The 20,040-nt window shown below is 43.3% G+C and overlaps 1 protein-coding gene and 1 non-coding gene across 3 annotated transcripts in view; one reads left to right on the forward strand and one right to left on the reverse strand.

The window, feature by feature from the left end:
• The first annotated feature begins 1,372 nt into the window (after window positions 1–1,372).
• SLC26A7 (solute carrier family 26 member 7) overlaps window positions 1,373–20,040 on the forward strand; it is a 156,588-nt gene continuing 137,920 nt past the window's right edge. For both annotated transcript variants that reach the window (XR_003759059.1, XM_029064214.2), the window contains exon 1: window positions 1,373–1,675. Coding sequence is in view for 1 of the 2 variants with exons in the window: in XM_029064214.2 (XP_028920047.1) it covers window positions 1,483–1,675 (193 nt within the window). In the remaining variant the exon portion in view is untranslated. The remainder of the gene's footprint in view (window positions 1,676–20,040) is intronic.
• LOC114811722 lies at window positions 10,758–10,895 on the reverse strand. Its single transcript, XR_003759418.1, has one exon. It is a non-coding gene; the product is annotated as a small nucleolar RNA SNORA7 (small nucleolar RNA).

A 20,040-nucleotide genomic window follows, 5' to 3' on the forward strand; every position in this document is an offset into this window, starting at 1 on the left:
GATTGTTGTGACTCTGCGTTGTATGCATCAACCTGGAGTATGTACGTTGGTTTGTACATAGAGTACGGCAGTGTTTGTAAAATACTGAACGCATATCAGGGGAGTATATTGGAGACTGTCATGGGAAACAACTAGGACAATATTTGATAGGCTGGACAATTAGCAGTACATCTTAATTTGAAAGTCGTATTTGACATGAACAAGAAAAGGTGCATCAAAGAACATAGATGTGCCCAAGAAATCCAAGATTTGTGTTATTCTAAAAGCTTCCAGAAATCAGAGTTACAGTCTTTGGGATAAAGAACATTAAAGGGATCATAGTGAACTATGTACATATTACTTTCTTTCCTGGCTGCCACATTTTTATTTAATGAACTGTTTCTCTGGTTTAATTCCAATTGAACAGCTCATAAAAGTAGGGTGTTTTTTTCTTTAACAAAAACATCAAACATTGATCGATTCTTGATCTGACTATAAAATAGAAAAAAGAATTGGAAAGGTCTATCTATGACTTACTTGTCTTTTCAGGAACTAGGTAATGTGATTTGTTTGACACTGAGGATAATGTCATTCCTCTGTAAATATTAGTAATAATGGGGGGAGAGAGAGAATGAGAATGAATGCATACTAAACAATGAAAAATAGAGGAAGCAGACAGAACAATTTCCAAAGGGGAAATACAGGCATTAGTTCATTTTGGGGGACAATTTATAAATCTCATGAGTTTGAAGCTTCAGTTTACTTAGAAGACATGAATGTTCGTTTTTCCAAACTAGAGAGTTTGATAACTGAACATCTCATTATGAATAAGAACCATATTTAAGCCCAGGGGGGATTTTTTTAAAAAAAGCATAGATCACTTAGGGAATGCCCCTGAACATTTTCAGAAGAACACACTTCTAATCTGTGGAATCCGTTTCCTTATGGGGGAAGAGGAAAGGGTTCCGTGAGTTAGTTTCTCTTCTACAGAGCCTCTGGCGTTTTTCTGCATAGATCATAGGGAGAGCCTGGGTTTGTGAGCAGTTTCTCGTTGTATTAGCATAGTCCAGCCTTCTTCCAACACACGCCCAGCACTACCTCATTAACCATCGGGACCGGAGCCAAAAACATAAGCACTACAGTGAATATAAGGGTGAAATTACTGGCTAGAGAGCCATAGAGTAACATAAGGCAGGACCAAATTCTCCCAAAGATTAGGCAGATGTTACCTTAGCAGAAACTAGATTTGCTTCATTCCAATGAAGATGAGTGATTTAAAAAAATCATTTAAAATTTTAAATAATTAACAACCTCCCCCCACTCCACACCCCCCCAAAAGATACAGTCCGGCTGCAGAGATTTAAGTGCTTCTGTTCACCTCTTTCTTTGTAGCTTTGACCTTGTTGCACCACTGACGAGCTGCTGACTGACACTGGAAGAGGGCTGTTTGTCACAACTTTCCTGTTCTGAAGAAGGAACTTTTGGGGGGAGGGGAACTGAAAAATGACAGGAGCAAAGAGAAAAAAGAAAAGCCTGGTGTGGAGGAAGATGCATTCCCTGCACTGTGAAGACATCAAACAGTGGTGTCGAAGGCGAATGCCTATTCTCGAGTGGGCACCACGCTACAGTCTGAAGGAAAATTTGATTCCCGATGCAGTGTCAGGATTGATGTTGGCTATTCAACAGGTGACACAAGGTAATGTAATCTGGTTCATTTTTCCATTTCATGCACGCCTTTCTCAGTTCTATGTTTTCTTTCTGTGTGGGACTGTGAGGAGGTTTAGGGTTGAAAACGTGTCTAACAACTAAATAATGTGAGCAGCACTTGCCAAATGAGATCGTTTAACTGGGCATTGAGCGCATTTTTAATCAGTTGAAACTTTCTAATGTTCTAGAGTTCATTTCCTGCACCCCTGCTTCTCCATGTAATTTTAATAGCCATTATGCACTATGTTTGATCTCCAAGTGCTTCTGAATGAATCACTTTCCCATATTTACAGAGAGAAAGATTCATAGACAGCACCTATGTATGTGGACTAGTGGGGTATCTGCTGTGCTTGGCTCCTGCTGATCTTTTCCTTACTTTAAAGCAATTATAAAAAAGCATCTCCTGCCTAGTATGTGTAAACATTATTAGCTGTACACAGTTACCTGTCACCGACTTGGATTTCCTCTGAGTGAACAGCGGAGCTTAAAGTACATAAAGAAGGCACTCTGCCAAAACAGCGGAGACTCCAGAGCACGTATTGCAAAGCATGAGTAGATTTGGTGAGAATGCCTATATCACATTACTTATCAGATCTGTTTCTCAAGAGACCAGTTAACCCAGGGGAGGAGCGATAGTACAGTTTTCAAGGAGTTCATCATCAGGCTTAAAGGGATTTACCTACGGTGTTCTCACGGTATTGAAGCTAACAGTCAACATTAACTGACTATTCAATTGATTTGCCTCTGTCTCAACCCCAAGCTAACTCAGGTACCATTTTTCTCCCTGCTAGAGAAAAATCCTACTTTGCAGATTTGCAACCCCACATGTATCGAGAGTTTGTTGCTTGGCACGATTTATGTGTTTAGTTTATATTCCTGAACAGTTTTCACAGACTAGTGGGCTCTGACTATTATTCATTCTACTAAATTATAAGCATGCCTTTAATTGAATTATTCTGGAGCTGGAACAAACCGGTTTGTGTAAGTATTTGTGTTTTTAGGGTAATTAAGAACATCTGCACTGGCATTCTGTAACTTTAAGAACTATAGTACTGTAATACTCTGATGGATCTGGTTTCACTGGAGAATCTTGTAGTGATTGTAATGACTATTTTGTTCATAGTGATCTATCCAATTTGCCAGAAATAAAAGAGCCAAAAAGAATGTATCACTGTTTACATTGTAACACTTTAATCTACCTCCCTTAATCTGTCTTTTCAAAATAAGCCAACCCCATCACCAACCAGTTCTACTCCTTTAAATTCTCTGCCAGATTTAAAATGCTCTTTTCCCAGGAGGTTTCAGCCCATGCGTTTATTTCATCCTGCTTTCCATTAATGGAATGGTCTCATTTAGAAATCAAGTCCACTCCTAGCTGGACCGTGAGTCGGGTCAGTAAGAAAACTCAATTTCCATTAAAACCCACCTGTTTGACAATGCCAGAGAACCCACCACCGTGCCATCTCCTGGTTGCTTAGTGTACAGGATCTTTTTCTGGTTGGAACTGGGAATCTCAATCAGAGAGCGATTTTGTTTTAGCACATGTGTATGTCACCTGTTGCAAAGGAAATTCTTGGGCCAGCATCTGGGCTGCTCTGTTTTCAGCTTCTCTGGTCTGAGGGATCCCAAATCAAATTGCAGATCTCAGTCATATCCTGACTCCCTTCTGAGGAAATCAGAAGAACCTGGGTACTAATCTCCGCTCCACCACTTGTCTGCCGTGTCACCATAAGACAAGTTACTTTACTTCTCTGGGCCTCATTTACCTCATCTGTCAAATGGGGTTATGAGACTGTGAACCCCATGTGGGACAGGGACTTTGTCCAACCCGAATTGCTTGTATCCACCCTAGCGCTTAGACCAGTGCCTGGTATGGAGTGAGCACTTAACAAATACCACACATTATTATTGTTATTAATAATAATAGCGATGGCTGTTTTGGTTGGCAGGGCACAGATGATGTTCTCATGGTTGACTTTCTCAGTGAGCCAGGAGATCAGTTTTGTTAAAACTAGCCTGGGTGGCCCTCTCTCCTCAAATGTGATGAAACAGTGATGCCTCCCCTCCCCCTCTTTCAAAGCCTTATTGAAGGCGCAGCTTTTCCAAGAGGCCTTCTCTAAGTCCTCATTTCCAATTCTCCCTTCTACGTCTCCCTGACTTGCTCCCTTCATTCATCCCCTCCCACCCCCCAGCCCCCCAGCATTTACGTACATATCTGTAATTCATTTATATTAATATCTGTCTCCCCCTCTAGACTGTAAGCTCACTGTGGGCAGGAAATGTGTCTATTTATTGTGTAATAGTGTACTCTCTCAAGGACTAGTAGAGTGCTCTGCACACGTAAGCACTCAAAAAATATGACTGAATGAATGACTGAATGAATACAAGAAACCCCAATTCAAGTCTTTCAAATATGGGTCCTTTCCATGACCTCTAGGGAGGTGTGGGCTGAAGAAGTTTATTTTTACATTTAAAAAAAATAATGCTTAAGGCTTTCCCAATTCAGATGCCAGTATTACATAGGACAGAGCCCACTGTTTGCTTTGAAAAGCTCCAGATTACATTGCCTTTCAAGCTCCCTGTGTATCGCTTGCAGGCTTAATAGCTGTAGTTATCAGGATAAAACACAGAGACATAAAAATAATACATTAACCAAACATAGAACAAATGAGAGAACCCAAAGCTCCTCAGCCTTTAATTGTCTGCATAGAGTTTTGGCAATCGATGTCTCCTCTGTTTACCCTGAGCCTTAGAGTTAAAAAAAGGGAAATCCTTGGCATTGCATCATAGCACAGACAATGGGAAAAATAGCCATAACCATTTGCAGTTATTTTGTTCTGTAGCAATTTATGTATGCTTCTCTCAAAACTCAGTGGCATTTAGAAAGAAGTTGTAATTCCCTGCAGGAGAAGGCAGAATTCAGTCTTGTTTAGGATGTCCGAAAGCAGATTTTAAGCAGCGGATTTTGATAATGATCAGAAATTAGGGTGGGGGTGCGGGGCTTGGCTCCAACACTTCTCACCCTTACCCTGCCAAAGGCACAACTATCTTTTTCATCTGTATCCACCAAATTGACATTGAAAAAGAATCAAGACTGTAAATACCATATGAGTAGGGGTTGTGTCTAGTACCTCTATTGTACTTTATTCTCCCAAGTGTTTAGAAGCAGTAAGAGACTGTAAACCCGTTGTGGTCAGGAATTGTCTCTATTTGTTGCTGAATTGTACTTTGCAGAGCACTTAGTATAGTGCTCTGCAAAGAGTAGGCGCTCATTAAATACGATTGAATGAAAAAACCCAGGCCTGGGCATCAGAGGACCTAGGTTCAAAGCCCAGCTCCTGCCATTTGCTTCCTGTATGATCTTGGGCAAATAACTTAATATCTTTTGTCTCTGTTTCCCCAACTATAAAATGGGGATTGACGACCTGTTCTCCCTCTTACTTAGAGTGTGAGCCCCACGTGAGACAGGGCATGTGTCTAGCCTGATTAACTTATATGTACCCCAGCACTTAGAACAGTGCTTGACACAGAGTAAGTGCTGACAAATGCCGTAATTAATTAGTAATTAATCACTCTGCTTTGCACATAGTAAGTCTTCAACAAATACCATTCATTGATTGATTGAATTTTGAGCCCGGGAGGGACCACGATAGGGTGGAACCACTAACCCTTGTCTATCCTGGTCAGATGCATGTTTCTTCTTAGTTATCCCCAGGGATAGGGTGACTCCACAGTCTCCATTGATTACCAGCAGCAGAGTTTCCCCTTTCTTAAATTCATTCAGTCAGTCAGTCATATTTATTAAGCAAATGTTGGGTGCAGAGCATTATACTAAGCACTTGGGAAAGTACCATGCAACAATAAACAGTGACATTCCCTGCCCTCAATGAGCTCACAGTCCTAAAGTCAAGACAATCTTCTTTATGTGTAATTAATCTCACTCTTATTCAGTTTAAACCCATATCCTCGGTGTTCTCTCCACAAAATACTTTTCACATGACTGAAGATACTTGTTAAGTCTCCCCACCATCTTTTCTGCTCAAGGCTAAATATGCGTGTTTGGATACAACCTGATCTGGTGTTGGAAGAAACAAAATTGTGTTTATGTGCACCATGTTGGTCCAGCTGTAGAATAATGTGAGCCCTTTTAAGAACATAACCCAGCGTGATAGGAAAACCGACTGTTCTACGAATGTGGGGTTGGTAAAAGCCCATCAGATTTAAACCCTAGGGAGGGTTCAATTCCAAGGGTGTTTAAGGCTTTTCAGTGGGACGAATATAAATAATCCTTCATGGGTTATGGTTTCCCTCCCTTTCCGCTTATACATAATCTTTCCTTGTTGCGTTTGAGAAGTATCATTTTACTGTGGTATAACAACAGGATGCCATTTCCGTTAATGGTATTTATTGAACATTTACTCTGTGCCGAACACTGTACTAAGCATTTGGAAAGTGTAAAATAGCACTGGTAGAACAACCTCTGCCCTCAAGGAATTTACGGTCTAGTGGGATACCTTTCTATGAGGACCTCATCTCTAGACTGTAAGCTCATTGTGGGCAGGAAATGTGTCTGCCAACTCTGTTATATGGCTGCATTATAATAATAATAATAATTATGGTATTTCTTAAGCACTTACTGTGTCAGGCACTGTACTAAGCGCTGAGGTGGATACAAGCAGATTGGGTTGAACGCAGTCCTTATCCCATGAGGGGCTCACAGTCTCAATTCTCATTTTATAGATGAGACCCAGAGAAGTGAAGTGACTTGACCAGGGTCACACAGCATGGAAGTGGCAGAGTCGGAATTAGAACACAAATCCTTCAGCCCTATGCTTTATCTACTATGCCATGCTGCTTCTCCCAAACACAGTACAGTGCTCTGAACACAGTAAGGGGTCAATAAATACAGTTAATAATAATAATAATAATAATGATGGCATTTAAGCACCTATTATGTGCCTAGTACTGTTCAGTTGATTGTTGGAGTTTTATGGAATTTCCCTTTTCCCTAAGCAAATGTTTCTATAAAATAATAATAATGATAACAATGATAATGGTTCTTGTTAAGCTCTTACTGCATACCAAGGAGTGTAATAAGCACTAGGGTAGATACAATACAACCAGTTTGGACACCCTCCCTGTTCCATAGAGTGCTCACAAACTAAATAGGAGGGTGTAGGGTTTAATCCCCATTTAACAGATGGAAACTGTGAGGAAATCAAAGGTAATTAATTAATTGGAGAGATTAGGCAGTGTTTTAGATAGGAATAGAGTTCAGCTCTCTAGTTCTTTCCTTTCAAGATAGGGAAGTGAGAATGAGGCCATTTGGAAAGAGCAGGGACCAGGGATTGGGTTGACTTGAGTTCTAATTCCACCTCTGTCCCTGGCCGGCTGTGTGATTTGGGCAAGTAACTTAGCGTCTCTGGACCTCAGTTGCCCAACCATAAAAAGGAGAAGAAAACTTGCTCTCCCTCCTTATTGGATTGTGAGATCTATTTGAGACGGTGACTGTATCTGACCTAATTATCTTGATCTACCCTAACATTTAGAACAGTGCTTGGCACATAGAAGGCACTTTCCAAATACCATTAATATTCTCCATGTGGAATAAATTAACTGGATGATTGTCAGCTCTTCTCTTTACTTTGAGCCAGTAGACCCAGCCCCTGTCTGTGTGTGGCAGGTTGGGGAAGGAAAAAAATGCACCCAATCAGTATTTCCTAACAGCAATGCCTTGAACTCATTTTCAGTCTGATAAAAGGAAGTTTGGTAACTAGTAGTTTTGGTTATGATTAAGTGTGAAAGGGCTGGAAAATGTTAAATTGGGTTTATGGAGCCAAGGCAGCTCAAATGTGGGTTTGCTTCTTTGATGAGCTTTGGGATTGGCCCAGGAGTCCAGTGATTGACAACAGCTGCCCAGGGGGCTTGAAGTTCCTGCACTTCCCTGGTTTCTCTCTCATCCGCCTGAACTCCAAGGGCCACCCTAAGGCTACCAAAGATCCGCAGGAGTTGGTGTCGGAGGGAAGTGGGAAAATCCCGAGATCTCCCTTGGATCAAATTTCCAATCTAGGTGGAACAAAGAGGAAGGATTAAGGGGTAAATAACATTGCTAATGTTAATTTTCATCTCTCCAACTCAGGAAGCACTGACACGATGATAATAATAGTAATCATTATCATCGAGAATAATAATCATAACAATAGTAATTGTAGTATTTTTTAAGGACTTTCTATGCTTAGTAATAGCATTACTAAGCCCTGGGGTAGATACAAGGTAATCGGGTCCATATGGGCTCACACTCTAAGTCAGAGGAAGAACAGGTATTGAAATCCCCATCTTGCAGATGAGGGAACTGAGGCACAGAGAAGTGAAGTGACTTACCTAAGGTCATTGAGCAGAAAAGTGGCAGAGCCAGGATTAGAACCCAGGCCTTCTGACTCCCAGGCCTGTGGTCTCTCCACTCGGCGACTCTTCTCTAACAAGTTAGCCTTTTTCCATGCGGTTTTAAGGAAAAAAAAAAATCCAGAAAATCAGCTCTACAGAGCACTCACTTCTTCCAAACATTTCTACTGTGTTCTACTTCCTGTACTAGTTCCTAGTAACCAGGAAACATTACTTGTTACAGCTGGCATGACAGCCTTGCTTCTGGAGGAATTATTCACTAATAGGTGAGGATGTGCTGTAGGCAAGAGCCTTTCTGTGTCTATGTGCTTGTCCTTATCTATATTGGTCTGTGGATGTGATTTGGGCCCATTTCAATTCTAAGAACAGAATCCTGAAGTCCCTTAGGATTCAGAATTTACTGCAATTCTTACCTCACATCATCCGTACCGTCTTCTCTTGCCCATTCATGTAGCTTTCGAGGATCTTGCCTTCTTATAATATACAAATTATAAATTTGTCATTAGAATATGGAATTTGGGGAGTCTGGAATCAAAGAGCTTACAAACGGGAGTGATACCATGTTATGCCTGATCGGAAGTAGCACTATACCCCAGTGCTTGGAACAAGTTCAGTTCTCTGGTTGGCCAGGAGTAAAGAATGCTGGTTTACTCATTTTACTGTAAAAGTGGTGGGGGGGGTTACTAAATCTTGGGGAAACTAGGACTACCAAGAAAATTTGGTAGAAGTGAAAATTTAATGTTTTACAGTTGTGTCAGAATGGTGGATTCGATTGCTCTGAGAAGCAGCGTGGCTCAGTGGAAAGAGCACGGGCTTTGGAGTCAGGGGTCATGGGTTCGAATCCCGGCTCAGCCACTTGTCAGCTGTGTGACTTTGGGCAAGTCACTTAACTTCTCGGTGCCTCAGTTCCCTCATCAGTAAAATGGGGATTAAGACTGTGAGCCCCACGTGGGACAACCTGATTCCCGTGTCTACCCCAGCGCTTAGAACAGTGCTCGGCACACAGTAAGCGCTTAACAAATACCAACATTATTATTACATTATTATTATCATTTACGTCTAATTTCTGCTTTTATGTAGGGGTCAGCATCCAGAAATCTAGCCATTCTTTGTTATCCATAACTGTTGCAGATAAATATACACAAATGTGGCTGAATTAAGCTAGCTTTTTGTCTCACCTCTGGAAGTGAAACAGCACGTCCCTTGGTATTCACCTCAAAGACCATGGCACTGACAATTGGTTATGCCAGGAGATCTAGTGGCTGGGGCCACTACCCTTTTGCTAGCCTGCTCAGATTCTGAGGTCAGTGAGGTCAGTCAGACTCTCTGGACAGAAGTTTGAGTTCAGTGAAGTGGAGCAGAGTGGCTCAGTGGAAAGAGCCTGGGCTTCGGAGTCAGAGTTCATGGGTTCGGCTCCCGGCTCTGCCACTTGTCAGCTGTGTGACTGTGGACAAGTCACTTAACTTCTCTGTGCCTCAGTTACCTCATCAGTAAAATGGGGATCAACTGTGAGCCTCACGTGGGACGACCTGGTTACCCTGTATCTCCCCCAGCGCTTAGAACGGTGCTCTGCACATAATAAGTGCTTAACAAATACCAACATTATTATTATTATGTCCAAGGCTGAGGAAATGATGAAGGCTGAGGTGTCTATCGACTGGATCGATGGGACAACCTCAGGGTTCTGGGGAAGGGCTTGAAGACGGGATCAGTAGAGTTTGCTTGAGGCCTGAAAATAGCTCATTGACTGAGAGAATGGATTAAATGTGAGGTTTACCCAGTGTTTAATTGTGTCACAGTCCAACGTGCCAGCTGAAAGGTTAGTACTGGTTACACTGGGGACTGAGGTAATCGTGTTCATTATTTCCCAAAGAAGTAATATTTTGGCTTGGAAATCTCCAGTTTGGGCAAAGTGCTATTTTAGGTCCCAATTTTTTGCCCACAAGTTCTCAATCTTGGTTGTCAGGGCTGATGTTGAATTAGAGCAATATTTTCCACTCTTAATTGTGTTTATCACTGGCAACTGTGTATCCATTGGAAAAAAAAAGAAAGAAGTCTGAGTAGATACCACATGTTGCTTTAATGACTTTTGCAGCATCCTTTTCAATCTAACTGAAAAGAACTGGTCACACAGATATCCTGATAATGGCTGATATGTATTGAGAGAGACAAAGCAATGTATTCCTTGTTCTTGTTCCTGATTGGCCAGTGCATTGGAGTGATTGACAACTGCTGTCTTGGGGAACTGGTGTCCTGGTCTACCAGCCCATCCCCAGGCGGTAACATGACCTAGTAGAATTGACATGGGCCTGGGAGTCAGAAGATACTGGTCCTAATCCCAACTTTGCCACTGCTCTGCTTGGTGACCTTGGGCAAGTCACCAATACCTCTTAAATTATGAACATTTGAGCAACGGGAACTGCATCTCAACTTATTCTCTTGTGTCTCTTCTTATGCTGTCAAGTTGTCTCCAACCCATAGTAACTCCATGGACGCATCGCTCCCTGAATGCCCCACCTCTATCCAAAATTGTTCTGGTAGTGTATCCGTAGAGTTTTCTTGGTAAAAATACAGACTTTGTCTACCACAGCCTTCTTCCATATAGGAAACTTGAGTCTCTGCTCTTGTCTCTCTCCCGTGCCACTGCTGCCCAGCACAGGTGAGTTTTGATTTGTAGCAGATGGCCTTCCACTCGCTAGCCACTAGCCAAGCTAGGAATGGAATGGCTATGTCTCTGCTTGACTCTCCCTCTCATAGCCAAGACTGGAAGACTACTGGCAATTCTCCGGTTGTGATTCTGAAAGGGTATCTTGTGTCTGTGCTTATACTTAATATAGTGCTTGGCTTACCCTACTCCTTCCGTCTCCCCTCCTTCCTACCCTTTCTTGGAGTCTCCTTTCTTGCCCAGCAGTATCTCAAGAGGAGATCTCCCACCTACTCTCAAAATCCATCCCCTCCATCTGCTCCTACTATCCCATCCATTCACACTTAATCCAAACATTTGCTCCCTCCATTCTTCTCTCACTGACTGCCATCTGAAACCGTTCATTCCCCTGTAGCTTCTTCCCATTGCTTTCAAACGTGCTCATGTCTCCTCTAGCCTAAAAATGCTCCCCCCTTGATCCACTGGCTCCCACCAGTTATCGCCCCCATCTCCCTCCTATCATTCCTCTCCAATAATAATAATGTTGGTATTTGTTAAGCTCTTACTATGTGCAGGGCACTTTTCTAAGCGCTGGGGTAAATACAGGGTACTCAAGTTGTCCCACGTGAGGCTCATAGTCTTAATCCCCATTTTATTCATTCATTCATTCAATAGTATTTATTGAGCGCTTACTATGTGCAGAGCACTGTACTAAGCGCTTGGGATGAACAAGTCGGCAACAGATAGAGACAGTCCCTGCCGTTTGACGGGCTTACAGTCTAATCGGGGGAGACGGACAGACAAGAACGATGGCACTAAACAGCGTCAAGGGGAAGAACATCTCGTAAAAACAATGGCAACTAAATAGAATCAAGGCGATGTACAATTCATTAACAAAATAAATAGGGTAACGAAAATATATACAGTTGAGCGGACGAGTACGGTGCTGTGGGGATGGGAAGGGAGAGGTGGAGGAGCAGAGGGGAAAGGGGAAAATGAGGCTTTAGCTGCGGAGAGGTAAAGGGGGGATGGCAGAGGGAGTAGAGGGGGAAGAGGAGCTCAGTCTGGGAAGGCCTCTTGGAGGAGGTGATTTTTAAGTAAGGTTTTGAAGAGGGAAAGAGAATCAGTTTGGCGGAGGTGAGGAGGGAGGGCGTTCCAGGACCGCGGGAGGACGTGACCCAGGGGTCGACGGCGGGATAGGCGAGACCGAGGGACGGCGAGGAGGTGGGCGGCAGAGGAGCGGAGCGTGCGGGGTGGGCGGTAGAAAGAGAGAAGGGAGGAGAGGTAGGAAGGGGCAAGGTGATGGAGAGCCTTGAAGCCTAGAGTGAGGAGTTTTTGTTTGGAGCGGAGGTCGATAGGCAACCACTGGAGTTGTTTAAGAAGGGGAGTGACATGCCCAGATCGTTTCTGCAGGAAGATGAGCCGGGCAGCGGAGTGAAGAATAGACCGGATTTTACAGATGAGGTAAGTGAGGCACAGAGAAGTGAAGTGACTTGCCCACAGTCACACAGCTGACAAGTGGCAGAGCTGGGATTCGAACCCATGACCTGTGATTCCCAAGCCCGGGCTCTTTCCACTGAGCCACGCTGCTTAGCCTACTTGTTGAGTGAGTTGTCTACTCACACTGCCTCCACTTCCCCTCCTTAGATTATTCACTCTTGACCCCTCCAGTTTGGCTTTCACCCCCCGTACTCCACAGACACTGTCCTCTCAAAGGTCACCAGTGATCTCCTTTCTTATCACATGCAACAACCTCTATTCCATCCTAATTCATTCATTCATTTATTCAATAGTATTTATTGAGCGCTTACTATGTGCAGAGCACTGTACTAAGAGCTTGGAATGTACAATTAGGCAACAGATAGAGACAATCTCTGCCCATTGACAGGCTCACATTCTAATTGGGGGAGGCAGACAGACAAAAACAAGACAACTTAATCGCAATAAATAGAATCAAGGGGATGGACACCTCATTAACAAAATAAATAGGGTAATAAAACTTATGTCCGTGTCCGTAGTTTATTTTCAAGTCTTTCTCCCCACCAAGGGCCCTGGGTTCTAATTCCGGCTCTGCCACGTACCTGCCGCGTGACCTCGGCCGTGCCACCTCCCCTCCTCCGTGCCTCAGTTCCCTCATCAGCAAAACGGGGATTCAACCCCCGTCCTGCCTCCTGCTTAGACTGCCAGTTGCTCCTCGACCTCTCAGTTGCCTTCAGTAGTTTTGACCACCCTCTTCTCCCGGAAATGTTATCCAACCTTGCCTTCACTGACACTGTTCTTTCCTGGTTTTCTCTCTGGCCACTCAATCTCAGTCTCTTTCACAGGCTCCTCTTCTGCCTTCCACCCTGTAAATGTGGGAGTCCCTCAAGACTCAGTTCTGGATCCTCTTCTATTCTTCATTTACACCCACTCCCTTGGAAAACTCATTCCCTCCCATGGCTCCAACTTCCATACTTCTCCAGCCCTGATCTCTTTCCTTCTCTGCAGTCTCATATTCCTTCCTGCCTTCAGGACAACTCTACTTGGACGTAATAATGTTGGTATTTGTTAAGCGCTTACTATGTGCAGAGCACTGTTCTAAGTACTGAGGTAGACACAGGGGAATCAGGTTGTCCCACGTGGGGCTCACAGTCTTCATCCCCATTTTACAGATGAGGTAAGTGAGGCACAGAGAAGTTGTGACTTGCCCACAGTCACACGGCTGACAAGTGGCAGAGCCGGGATTCGAACCCATGACACCTGACTCCAAAGCCCGTGCTCTTTCCACTGAGCCACGCTGATATCTCAAATTTAAAATGACCAAAAGGTAACACCCCATCTTCCCACCTAAACTCTGTCTTCCCCATAACTTTCTTATGACTGTAGACAGCACCACCATCAACCCTGACTCACAAGCCCATAAACTAGGCACTATCTTCAACTCATCTCTCTCCTTGAATCTATCACGATCCCTCTCAGTTTAACCTTAATAATACTGTGAAAATCTACCCTTTCCTCTTCATCCACATTAACCCAAACACTTTGCCCATTCCACCGTGATTACTGTCTCATCCCTCTTGTTGAAATCTCTGCCTCTTGTTTCTCCCTGATCCAGTCCATACTTCACTTTGCTATCTGGATCATTTTTCTACAGAAACATTCACCCCATGTTTTATCACTCCTAAATGATAATAATAATCATGGCATTTGTTATGTGCTTACTATGTGCCAAGCGCTATACTGGTGTGGTTATAAGCAAAATGGGCAGGACACAGTCCCTGTCCCACATGGGGCTCACAGTCTCTACCCCCATTTTACAGATGAGGTAACTGAGGCACAGAGAAGTGAAGTGACTTGTTCCAGGTCACACAGCAGACAAGGGGCAGACTGTAATTAGAACCCATGACCTTCTAATTCCCTAAGCCTGTTCTCTATCCACTATGCCACATTGCTTTGGTTGCCTATCCACCTCCACATCAAAGAGAAATTCCTTACCCTTGGCTTTAAAGCACTCAATCACCTTACTCCTTCTATCTTCCTCACCAATTTTTGATTCTTTCTTAAACACTCTCTGCCAAGCACTGTTTTAAGTGCTGGGATAGATACAAGTTAATCAGATTGGACAAAGTCCCTGTGCCACGTGGGGTTCCTAGTCTAAATCCCCATTTTACAGATGAGGGAACTGAGGCACGGATAAGTGATTTGGCCAAGGTCACACAGAAGACACATGACAACTGTGATTAGAACCCAGCTCCTCTGACTCCCTGGCTTGTGATCTTTCCATTAGGTCACACTGCTTTTCCTCTACTCCCTCTCCGTTCTGTGTCACCCTGCCCTTAAATTTGCACTCTTGATTCACCCCATCTTCAGCCCCACATCCCATATGTACATAGTTTTAATTTACACTAATAGCTCTCCCATCTCTACCTTAAGCTCACTGTAGGCAGAGAACATGCCTATCAACTCTGTTGCATTGTACTTTCCCAAGGGCTTAGTACAGTGCTTTGCACACAGTAAGAACTCAAAAAATATGATTGATAGCAATGGCTTAATAATTCTGTTATTATTATTATTATCATATTTTTGTAAAACCTTTACTATGGGTTGAGGATGGATTGAAATACTTCTGTAGATGTTACTTAATCTGATCAGACATAGTCTATTTCCAAATGGGGCTCATAGTCCAACTAGGAAATAGAACAGGTACTAAATCTCTATTTTACAGATGAGGAACTGAGGCACACAGAAGATAATTTTAATACTAATTATAATAATTATGATATTTGTTAAGCATTTACTATGTACTAAGCACTGTTCTAAGTGCTGGGGTAGATACAAGGTAATCAGGTTGTCCCACATGGGGCTCACAGTCTTCATCCCCATTTTATAGATGAGGGAACTGAGGTGCAGAGAAGTTAAGTGACTTGCCCATGGTCACACAACAGACCAAGCGGCAGAGGCATAATTAGAACCCATGTCCTCTGACTCCCAAGCCTGTGCTCTTTCCACTAAGCCATGCTGCTTCTCCAAGATAAGTGACTTTGACTTCCCCAAGAGCGTAGCTCAGTGGAAAGAGCCCAGGCTTGGGAGTCAGAGGTCATGGGTTCAAATGCCGGCTCTGCCACGTGCCAGTTGTGACTGTGGGCAAGTCACTTACTTCTCTGTGCCTCAGTTACTTCATCTGTAAAATGGGGATTAAATCTGTCAGCTTCACGTGGGACAAGCTGATTACCCTGTATCTACCCCAGTGCTCAGAACAGTGCTCTGCACATAGTAAGTGATTAACAAATACCAACATCATTATTATTATTATTACATGGTAGAAAAGTGGGAGAGTAGGAATTGGATCCCAGAACTTCTGATGCCCAGGCCTATGCTCTTTCTACTAGACCACGCTGCTCCTGAATTCCTTCAGCCACTGGCAAGCTTTGTTTCCAGGTTCTGCCTTTAGGCCATCCAAAGGGTAGGAGAATGTCAAAGCACGATCCTCTCTCCGTCAGTCAGGTCCAGTGTGCTGCTATCAAGATTTCCTGGGTCTTGGAAGCAGGAGTAAAAGGCACAGAACTCCCAAATCCCTTGTCACAGGACCACAATGCTTGTCACATAGAGACTGTGCCAAAGAAATAGCTCTTACACAAAAGTCACCTGCTTGCATCAAACGGAGACATTATTAGCCTGGTCATATGACTCCAGTGTTGTGGAACATTTACCTCTCTTTCGTTTCATTTCTGATTATTTAGAATGATAAAAGAGGTCAACATTTTCATACCCGTGTTCCGATATTCGAAGGGCAATGGCTGAACTTGAAAATGAATCAGGAACAATTAACATCACAACAGCTCACATTTATGGTTGGCCAGATAATTCAACCAAGCCATGTTTACACAAGCCTAAAAGAGTTTAAATGATAACACTGCAAAAGCTTAAATCTGTTGCATGATTGAAAATGAAAGCTTTTAACGTCGATTTTCAGGGTCCTAAGTAGTTAATACGTGGCAGTTTCCGCAGTTTGGGCGTGGGGAAAGTTGGATCAGAAGCAGCATGGTGCAGTGGATAGAGCACGGGCTTGGGAGTCAGAAGGTCACGGGTTCTGATCCCAGCTCTTCCACTTTTCTTCTGTGTAACCTTGGGCAAGTCACTTCACTTCTCTGTGCCTCAGTTACCTCATCAGTAAAATTTATTCCTTCAATAATATTTATTGAGTGCTTACTATGTGCAGAGCACTGTACTAAGCACTTGGAATGTACAGTTCAGCAACAGATAGGGAGTAAAATGGGGATCAAGACTGTGAGCCCCACATGGGACAGGGAGTGTGTCCAACCTCATTTGCTTGTTCCATCCCAGTGCTTAGCACAATGGCTGGCACATAGTAAGCACTTATATACCAAAATTAGTATTTTTATTAAGGGTCCGGTCTAAGCTGTAGGCACAGCAGAGTATTGTTGACCAAGAACTGTCAAATGGTGTTCCCCATTTGGGTGGTTCTTGTATTCCAAGGTGAGCTTCAGCTTTTCAAGGGGACTCCAAAATGGGCATCTTAACCTGCCTCAGCCCCAAATTACTCTGTGAAGCCCATCCTATTCCAAATGCCATGTGTCCCCCATATGAGACCTGCTCCCTGGGATGATGGTCAGAGAGACACTTTTTTTTTTTTAATGGTGTTTGTTAAGGTCTCACTCTTTGCCAGGCACTAAACTTAACATTGGGATAGAGATAAAATAATCAGTTTGGATAGAGTCCATGTCCCACATGGGGCTCACAGTCTTAATCCCCATCTTACAGATGCGATAATTGAGGCACGTGAAGTGACTAGTCCAAGGTCACACAACAACTAGTGGTGGAGCCGGGATTAGAACCTAGGTCCTTCTGACTCCCAAGTCTCTACTTGAGCCGTTGTCTACTGGCCACGTTGAGGTATCTGAATGCCTTTTGCTCGGCCACTGTTTGCTACGCTACCCCGACCAACCCAGTATCTACCGGAATCGTCTAGCCTAGGAGGTCTGGAGAACAACTCACTAACCTGACCAGTTTCCAGTAGATTTTAATTATACTTCATCAGTTTCCTCCATCTCTGATAAGGTAAATAACTGCCCTGCCATGATCATATCACATAATAATAATAATAATAATAATGTTGGTATTTGTTAAGCGCTTACTTTGTGCAGAGCACTGTTCTAAGCACTGGGGTAGATACAGGGTAATCAGGTTGTCCCACATGAGGCTCACAGTCTTCATCCCCATTTTCAGATGAGGGAACTGAGGCACAGAGAAGTTAAGTGACTTTCCCACAGTCATACAGCTGCCAAGTGGCAGGGTGGGGATTCGAACCTATGACCTCTGACTCCCAATCCCGGGCTCTTTCCACTGAGCCACGCTGCTTCTCAGTGACAAGATTCTTGACTTCAGAAATGACTGTTGCAAAAGTGCTCAAAGCAGTGGCTTCTGGTGTGAAGGACTCATGGTCAATCCATGAATCATATTTATTGAAATCTTACTGTATGCAGAATACCGTATTAAGCACTCGGGAGAGTACAATATAACAGAGTTGGTAGGCACGTTCCCTGCCCACAGGGATTTACAGTCTAGAGGGGGAGAATGACTTTAAAATAAATTATGGACATGGACAAAAGTGCTGTGGGGCTGAGGGTAGAGTGAATAAAGGGTGAAAATCCAAGTCCAAGGGTGGCACAGAAGGAAGTGGGGGTAGGGGAAATGAGGATTTGGTCAGGGAAGGCCTCTTTGAGACAATGTGATTTTTTAATAAGGCTTTAAAGGTGAAGAGATTAATTGTCTGTTGATGTGAAGAGAGGGGGAGTTCCAGGCCAGAGGCAGTTAATTGGCAAGGGATCGGTGGCGAGATAGATGATCACAAGATATAGTGAGTTGGTTGGCATTAGAGGGCCAAAAGAAATACCCTAAGCAACATCCACGCAGAGCAAGGGCTATTTGACAATTTCACGAGTGGTATAATGTCCAATGTCCCTGGCACACAGACCTTTCATTCATTCATTCATTCATTCATTCATTCATTCATTCATTCATTCATCCATTCATCCATTCATTCATCCATTCAATAGTATTTATTGAGCGCTTACTATGTGCAGAGCACTGTACTAAGCGCTTGGAATGAACAAGTCGGCAACAGATAGAGACAGTCCCTGCCGTTTGACGGGCTTACGGTCTAATCGGGGGAGATGGACAGACAAGAACAATGGCAATAAAAGACCCTGGTTCTATGGCAATATAATAATAATAATAATAATTGTGGAATTGTGGAATTTAAGTGCTTACCATGTGCCTAGCATTCTAAACGCTGAAGTGGACACAATCAGATTGGGTTAAGCACATCCCTCTCCCACGTGGGGCTTACAGTCTCAATCCCCATTTTACAGCTGAGGTAACTGAGGCACAGAGAAGTGAAGTGACTTACCCAAGGTCACACTGCAGATATATGGTGTAGCCGGGATTAGAACCCATGACCTGACTCCCAGGCCTGTGTGCTATTCATTCATTCATGCAAGCTTATTTGTTGAGCACTTATGGTGTGCAGAGCACTGTACTACCCACTTGGAAAGTACGATTCGGCAACAAATCCATTTCGCATGTTGCTTTCTAATATAATTAACACATTATCTTTACCGTAGTTTCTGAATGTTTGCTACAACCTTACATTGATCAACCATACAAGAATGACAGTCTTTCTCCAATACCAGATTTAGGGTTGTATGACTTTTCCCCTGGGGAAAGGTTTTTTTCATTTTCTCGATTTAACATTGCCTTGTGTCTAGCCAAGATCAGCAAACCAGTCTTGTCTGCAAGGAACTTACCTTGGAGTGAAAAATGAATTCTGTCCAAGTATCAACAGAAATAATTTCTACACGGTAAATTGTAAGATTGTGTAGTTTGCCTCAAGGGACTCACTTATCCTGTCTGTTGCGAGACCTAGAGATTTACCGGTCATTTTAATATGTTTTCCCACTTGAAAATGTCATCTGGAATGATATTTTTAGATCACCAGCTTTATTGTACTGTACTTTCCCAAGCTCTTAAGTGCAGTGCTCAGCACACAGTAGGCAGTCAATAAATACTATTGATTGACCGATTGATCACCTTATTAAGAAGCTGGGAAACTGACAGTGCGTTCTTAAAGAAGGATATCAGACTAGACACTGTAAGCGCTGTGCCTCCATTCTCCCAGTATTACTGGTCTCCTGTCTATCTTCCAAATTATGTCAACAATTCCAACATTTTTAGGTGTTTTGGAAAGCCTACTGAGTGAAGAGCAAGCAGCGAGGTCCAGTGGAAAGAACATGGACCTGGAAGTCAGAGGATCTGGGTTCTAATCCCAGCTCTGGCACTTGTTTGCAGTGTGTCCTGGGAGAAATCACTTAACGTCTCTGTGCCTCAGTTTTCTCATTTGCTCTCCCTCCAACTTAGACTGCGAGCCTCATGTCTGAGACAGGGCCTGGTTATCTAGTATCTGCCCCAGTGCTCATTACCCTGTATCTACCCCAGAGCTTAGAACAGTGCTCTGCACATAGTAAATGCTTAACAAATGCCAACATTATTATTATTACGGGGCTTGGCATAGAGTGCCTAACAAATACAATTATTGCAATTACTTGAGAGCATGCAGTAAGAGTAATGACATGGCTCTTGTCCTCTTGGAGTTAAGCTAAGGATGCAGAATATCTTCCATTCCCAAAAGACTCATCCCCGGCAGCTCCATATAGTGTCCTGGTATCTTGGGAACGGCTGGAAGGATGGAAATAACCTTGGGGTAGTAACTCCATTCATCCCTTGGGGAATATTTTTTTTTCCACTGGCTT

The sequence above is a fragment of the Ornithorhynchus anatinus genome, chromosome 4 (genome assembly GCF_004115215.2).
Source record: "Ornithorhynchus anatinus isolate Pmale09 chromosome 4, mOrnAna1.pri.v4, whole genome shotgun sequence".
NCBI classification, from domain to species: domain Eukaryota; kingdom Metazoa; phylum Chordata; class Mammalia; order Monotremata; family Ornithorhynchidae; genus Ornithorhynchus; species Ornithorhynchus anatinus.